This window comes from Pongo pygmaeus, chromosome 9, assembly GCF_028885625.2.
Source record: "Pongo pygmaeus isolate AG05252 chromosome 9, NHGRI_mPonPyg2-v2.0_pri, whole genome shotgun sequence".
Taxonomy (NCBI): Eukaryota; Metazoa; Chordata; class Mammalia; order Primates; family Hominidae; genus Pongo; species Pongo pygmaeus.
Window position 1 is genome coordinate 6,231,886 of NC_072382.2, and position 7,232 is coordinate 6,239,117.

The 7,232-nt window shown below is 56.7% G+C and overlaps 1 protein-coding gene across 1 annotated transcript; it reads right to left on the reverse strand.

The window, feature by feature from the left end:
- Positions 1-267: 267 nt before the first annotated feature.
- GAL (galanin and GMAP prepropeptide) lies at positions 268-6,707 on the reverse strand. The gene is made up of 6 exons (XM_054439236.1): positions 6,518-6,707; positions 6,245-6,325; positions 5,594-5,648; positions 3,163-3,249; positions 2,332-2,409; positions 268-525 (listed from the first exon to the last, which is right to left on the reverse strand). Exons 2-6 carry the CDS (start codon positions 6,323-6,325, stop codon positions 455-457), a joined length of 372 nt encoding a protein of 123 aa, XP_054295211.1. The 5' UTR covers positions 6,518-6,707; the 3' UTR covers positions 268-454.
- Between the last annotated feature and the right edge of the window lie 525 nt (positions 6,708-7,232).

A 7,232-nucleotide genomic window follows, 5' to 3' on the forward strand; every position in this document is an offset into this window, starting at 1 on the left:
CGAGGGCAGGGGTTCTGTCTGTTTTGTGTTTTTGTTCATCTCGGTAACAGACTTACCTTCATAATTACATTTGATTCAGCTTAATATGGAGATAACTTTATGTCCCCTGGACACGCAGTAAGAGGTGGTGTTGCAGATGCTCTTGATGGTAGACTCTGGGTTTAAAATTCATGTCTAATCCATGATTATGACCAAGCTTTATCTTTTAAAACCCATGGGTGGCGCTGGTGATGAGACAGAGGTGTGGAAGAAAAAGACAATTGCAAGTAATTGCTATTCTTTATTTTGCCACTCAAAATAATTACCAAAAAAAAAATTCTTAAATGATAACAACACAACATCAAGGCAAAGAGAACAGGAAGAGCCGACTCTGCATAAATTGGCCGAAGATTATCCATTATCTTAAGATTTGACTTCAGGTTACAGCACACAGACAAACACGCCCAGGAGGCTCTCAGGACCGCTCGATGTCTTCTGAGGAGGCCGCGGCGGGGAGATCCGGGAGGCGGTCGAGGGCCCCGGCCTCTGCAAAGGGAACAGCCACATTTGAGCAGCAACTTCTTAATACGCACACGACAGAATTAAGACCACGACACATATTACAGGAAGCGGCGTGTGGTCGTCCTCCGTAAAGATTCTTACCAGATTAAACCCAGAATCAGGGACAACACTCTGTATTTCTCACTTTGTAATGATTTAACTCTCACAGTAAGCATTTAAAACTGTCAGACTTTTAAATTCAGGCTTTACAGAGGTATAATTCCTAGCTGAGTAATGAGAGCTGGTATCTCCTAAGGAAAGAGTTTCCATGTCACAAAATTAAAAACAAATGAAAAACAAAAATCTAGCAGAGTCCATCTGCCTCTTGAGGGAAAAGTCACCCCAGTTTTTCTCCCAGAGGCTCCACTGGGCTCCAACAGAGGGAACTTGGTGACTCGGTTTTGAGATTTCTAATGAACACCGTCTTTTCCAAGACCTTCTCTGGCAGTCTCCTTCCCCCGCTCCCCTCCCCTCACTCCTCTTCCCTCTCCCCTTCGCCACCTAAAGTGCAGCCCCGTAACACTGCAAATGAAAAACATCCTGATCCAAAATGAACCCAAGGATCAGCCTGGATTTTTCCAAACTGGACAAAACTGTGATGTGCAACTGAAGGTCTCCACTGGAGAGGCAAAGCGGTCCATCCCTCCTCCCCTCCACCGCCTCCCTGTTAACCCTCAGAGCACCAGGTGAAGGTCTTCTCCTCTGGAGAGGCAAAGCGGTCCATCCCTCCTCCCCTCCACCGCCTCCCTGTTAACCCTCAGAGCACCGGGGCTGCTTTCCAGCTCCCTCCACTGCTGCAGTAGGACCGGTGTGGTTATCTGATCAAGGCCAGATACCCATCGTGGAATGAATGGCAAGTGTAGTGTGCGGGAGGCCTCCTCATCCCCAGTGTTTGCAGAAGACACTGGAAGCCAGGATCAGAGCCTTTCCAGTTAGATTTCAAGGCAGCCTGCCTGGCAGGAGGGCTGCATAGAAAAACACTGCAGTCTAAGATATGGGCTCCTATTAATTTCCCATGCTTAGAAAATATGGTTTAGGGCCGGGCACAGTGGCTCATGCCTGTAATCCCAGCACTTTGGGAGACTGAGGCAGACAGGTCACTTGAGGCCAGGAGTTCAAGACGAGCCTGGCCAACATGATGAACCGCCGCCTCTACTAAAAATACAAAAATTAGCCAGGCATAATTGTGCGCACCTGTTTTCCCAGCTACCTGGGAGGAAGAGGCACGAGAATCACTTGAGCCCAGGAGGCAGAGGCTGCAGTGAGCTGAGATTGCACCACTACATTTGAGCCTGGGCGACAGAGTGAGATGAAGGAAGGAAGAAAGAGAGAGAGAAAGAGACAGGAAGAAGAAGGAAGGAAGGAAGAGAAAGAAGAAAGAAAGAAAAGAGAGAAGAGAAAGAAAAAAGAAAAGAGAAAAGAAGGTTTAGGACGGCTCACAAAGAACCTGGCCTGTAGTACACCTTTGCCCTAAAAGGTACAGCAGTTGTCACCGTGTGAATAGATATGGTTCCAGTAGAGTGAGCTGCACCCTGAGGCCCACTCTCTTCCTGGGAGCAGCGCTGGCCCAATGGCCCTCCACGACGGGTGGAATGCCCCTGCCGCAATCCCAGCCGTCTGGAGCTAGCTCTAGTGTCACATGCTCTGTCATCCTGACGCACAGCCAAACAGGACTTTATATTTAGATAAGTGATCAGCTACTTCCCAGGGGGATTCTATGAGTTCTCTTCTCGATGGGCCTTTTATGTTTCCAGTGTGCTAAGAGATGAATGTCGGTGATATTTCACATACCTTTGAGACGCAAGAAAGACAGAAACTCAATGATTGTGCGCATGATATTGTTCTCAGGTATGGACCTGTCAAAGCTTCCTAGAAAAGAGAAAAGATCAACATTCACGACTTGTGCAGAGGGTGCTTCTGTGTCTCAGGTCATCCCCCTCCCTACAAAGGAGCTGGGCGCCGCAAGGTCAATGATCGGATCCCAGCAGCCTGAGGCCCTGCTGTGCTTTCCAAGGCTCTTGTTCAATGTGGGGGGGGAGAGATGCAGTTCAAGTCCTCGCTTTTCTTCTTCTTTTTAATTGGGATGGAGTCTCACTCTGTTGCCTAGGCTGGAGTGCAGTGTCATGATCTTGGCTCACTGCAACCTCCGCCTCCCAGGTTCAAGTGATTCTCATGCCTCCGCCTCCCAAGTAGCTGGGATGACAGGCACCCACCACCACGCCTGGCTAATTTTTATATTTTTGGTAGAGACAGTGTTTTGCCATGTTGGCCAGGCTGGTCTTGAACTCCCGACCTCAGGTGATCCACCCGCATCAGCCTCCCAAAGTGCTGGGATTACAGGCAGGAGCCACCATGCCCAGTCCTGCTCTTCTGGAGGCCCTGGTCCTTAGGCAGCCTCCTAGTCTAGAAGGACTCCTTGCTGTCTCGGGTTTGCAGGTTCTGTTTGCTGCTGCTGACAGGTGTGGCGAGGCCACATCGTCTTAGTCAAGTCATGGCCAGGCTTGGGCTGCAGCTGTGGACAGATGGGTGGCAGGTGCCCCGACACCCACAGCTGTCCCCTGCATGCACCTGGGAGCTGGTGGAAGTGAGATGCCCCGGGGCCTGGGATAGGAGTCCTCTCACCTGGTTTCATGTCATCTTCGGGCTGCAGCTCCCGCTTGCTAGTGAGGCCATTCTTGTCGTTGAATGACCTGTGGTTGCCAACAGCATCTGTTTGCAGATCAGAGAGGAAAGCCTCTGGGTGTGACTGTCATGCACGCCCTCCCCACACCCAAAGAAGGACACAGGGCTGCCTGTAGCCAACACACACACGCAACACAACTGTGAAATACAGCCCAGGGACAGACACCAGAGAAGAGGGAGCGATTCTCCACCCAGCTGAGGTAAGAGCTTGGCCGCTCACACCAGGGTCAAAAGGAATGTGAGGGTTTGCACAGGGTGGGTGGGAGAAAGGGAGGTGTGGCTCCTGAAGTGGGGGAGAGGCCCGGAACCTGCCCTGTTGCAGGGGTTGCACCCGGGTCCAGAGGAGCTGACATCTGAGCTGGCATCAAGCTGGGTGCCTCCCTGGCAGACAACAGGGGCTGGGTCCTCATGTCCCTGAAAGCATGGGGGCCACTGCAGGGTTTAAGTTGTGACTGAATCCGATTTTTATTTTCACTCTGGCAGCTGTGTGCAAGATGCACTGGAGACAGAGAGAGAAGGAGAGAGACAGAGGGAGTGAGAGGGTCACCCAGGGAGAGAGGATGCGGGTGGGTGCGGGAGCATGTGTGCGTTCCCACGTGTGTGTGGGTGTGTTTTGTGGTGCGAAAATGGAGGAACTGTGATGGCAAGCAAAGAGATCCCAGAAGTCCAGGGAAGAAACAATGAGCGTTGTAAACCAAGAGGCGTGGGGTGAAGAGAAGGGCTGGATTTGGAGCTGTGCAGGAAAGGAAATGGAAATGAGAGACGGGGACGAGGGTGAGGACGCCTCTGTGTTTCCGGCTGGTTGGCCTGGATGGACTGTGCCGTCTACAAGGCCAGACAAAGGAAAATTAACTCGTATTTCCAGAGATGCCATTCTTGGTGCTAAATTTATAGAGGAGTCATAGGTCGCCTCATCTCACTGATGCACCCTCAGCCACGGCCACACTGCGTTCAGCAGCAGCTTGTGCAAAAACATTGCTTTTGCTGCATTTTCTAGCAGATCCTAGAAATCAAAGGCACATTGTTAAGTATTTTGACAAACAACTCGTCTAGCTACAGCTGAACAGGGCCGTAAAATTGATGGCGAAAATGAGTTTGTTTTCTAATTAGGGGTCAAACTCTTCTCGACAAATAGATTTTCAATATTCCAAAGCAACGCAGATAAATGTTCTCATTGACCAGTTCTGCCTTTGTGTTGGGCCCGTAGCACACAAAGATGAGGTGCCCTCTGAGTGGCAGAGCTCAGGGTTGCAAAGGGTTGAGGAAATCAGCCGGCCCTCAGGCAGGTCAGGCCGCTCCATGGGCAGGGAGAGGATGAAAGGGCCGCGCAGAGACCAGCAGGCCCTGCGGTGAACAGCCTGGTCCGCTCCGCACGCAGCCTCAGGCAGCTCTGTCACCCCCGTGTCTGTTTCTTAAAGCCTGACTCTGGGAGTCTTCCGAGTGACCCCGATAAACAAGCGTCTGCAGGAGGAGGAAGCTGTATTCGACTCTGGGACTGAGAACTAAGGCAGCTTTCCCTGGCATGGGGAGAAGAGCACCCCATTTACTGCTCTGCGGGGCTCAGATAGGCCCCGCGTGCTGTTCACATCCTTCCTCTGGCAGAAGGCAGTATAGGGAGGCTTTTAAGGTGGATGGTGAGGTGTGGAGGGGAAGGTGAGTTACAGGAGGGAGCCAAGGCCTCCTCTTGTCCCCTCCTTTGGAGGAAAGTCAGAAGGCATTGCTGCACAGACCAAGGATGTGGAGAAAGTAGAGGCCTGGGGCAGGGGCGGGGGCGGACATGGGGAGGTGTCAGCCTGCAGTGTCCCATCTAGGGCTAGGGCTCACCTCAGGCAGCAGGGGACACCACTGACACAGGTGACACCGACAGGACAGAAAGAGGGACGGGACACAGGCTTGGGCAAGCAGGGTCACCTGAACCTTGTTTTGAGGAGAGCCTATCTGGGCTGCCTTCAGGCGATCTGGCAATTCCCGTGTGGAGCTTGGAGAAAGGGAAGAGGGAGGCAGGACTTGGGGTCCGCTGACCTAGGGTGCTCTGCAAGCCGAGGAGCTGAGTGTTTGGGGAGACCCGGGGGCCTGGGGAGAGGCCCAGAACAGGGCCTGTAAGTACTGCAACGCGGGAAAGCCCAGGAGAACTTGAGCAAAGCCCAGGGTGGGAATCTCACCCCGGGACAGGGCGGCAGAGCCCAGGCAGGAGAAGCTTCTGGAAAGAACCGTACACAGATCAAGTGTGCAGAGCAATGGAGACGGGCAATGAGGTCAAGAGGGAGGCCAGAGGGTCTGCCCAGCCGCAGGCGGAGGGGCAGGAGCCAGGGTTCAAAGCGAGGGGGCAGGTGGGGTCAGGAGTGGGGAGGCCATGCTGTCAGTCACTTACGTGGGCCCAGCAGGTAGCCCGCGCTGTTCAGGGTCCAGCCTCGTTTTTCCTTGGCCTTGAGGGGAGAAAAGGGGGTCAGATGCCAGGGCTGTGCCTGGAGCCGATGCTGAATGGGTGCACCCAGGCTTTCCTGGCATGGCAGAGGACTTAGAACAATGCATGTGCTTTTGGATAGGTCGCGAAATTCCAGGTTTGCCCCTAAGTCGGCTATATTTGACATGAAAATTGGAACCACTTGATTTACGAAATACTTCACTTGCGGGCCTGAGCCCGCGCACTCTCGGCGCACTGCACCTGCTTTAAGTGACGCTGAGCCCACGCCGGTGGCTCCTCGCCCTCTGTTCTAACTAAGCCCTGCGGAACAGGCGAGCTTCTCGCTTTCCCGAGGCGCTGACCCGAAGCACAGAGCTCTCCCGGCGGCCTGGTTATAGTCCGGGGCTGTTGATACACTCGGAGATGCGCGCGGGGGAATCCCAGGGAGCCCCGGACCCTTCCCGCGACGCCCGCGGCCAGGACAACGCCCGCACGAGCCTTTCCACTTTCCACTCCCGTCCCCGCGGGCAGGGCGGAGGCCGCCTCCTCCAGGAAGCCCTCCACGCCCGGCCGGCTCTGATGCCCCCTTCGCTCGGAGGAGACGCGCCCCGCACTTACCGGCGACCAGAGCCCGGCAGAGGCAGAAAGGGCCGCGGCGAGGAGGAGGGAGGCGAGCAGGAGGGCGCTGCCTCGGGCCATCTGGAAGGGAAGGACAGGGCGGGCGGGTCGGAACCCGGAGTGGGCTGCGCCCCGAGGCATGGGGTGCCGCGGCTGCGGGGAGTAGCAGAGGCGGCGGCCGGGCCAGGGCCCCTGGCGGAACCGTCCCCGGGCAGAGGAGAGCCGAGGGGGAGGCCTCCCGGGGGCGCGGGGTCGGCCCGGCGCCAGTAGTACCTTGAGCTGCGGCTGCGCCCGGGTTCAGAGCGTCGGGGTCCAGGTGCGGTGGCGGGTCTGGGCGGCAGGTCCGGGCGTCGGGCCGGGTCGGGTGGGCTCTGGCGGCCTGGGGCGCTCACCGCATGGCGCGGCCGGCGGCAGGGGCAGGAGGCGCGGGCCGGGTCCCTCCACGTGTCCGCCGCCCGGTGTGGCCGCCGCCACCGCCGCCACTGCTATATATGCGGCGCGCCCGGGAGCCGCCCGGAGCCGCGTCACCGGCTCAGCACCCGCCTCCCGCACCCTCGCCGAGCCCCGAGGGCGACGGGAGTGACCCGAGCTCGGGTCCTCTGGGCCATCATAGGCGGGTGCGGCGGAGAGCCCCCCCTCATCCCGCGGGAGAGACTCCCCCAAATCCGCAGAAAGAACCCCAAACCCGGAGGGAGAGACCCCAATCCCGAAAGACAGAGCCCCATCGCCCCGCGGGAGAGTCCCCAGACCCGCGGCCCAGGTCATCACTGTGGCGTCAGCCCCACTGCTCCCCCCGGGGTCCCAGCCCCAGAGCAAGCCTGACCCCCCACAACCTCCTGCGCCTGCGGTCTCCCTGCAGCTTCTCCTCCCAGCCCCCACCGCTGCAAGAGCCAGCTGAGCTCCGCGGCACGGGAGACCCCAGAGGGTGACGGGCAGGGACGACTCCTCAGTCCGAGCCAGCCCCAGCTGGGAGGTCATGGGGCACCCG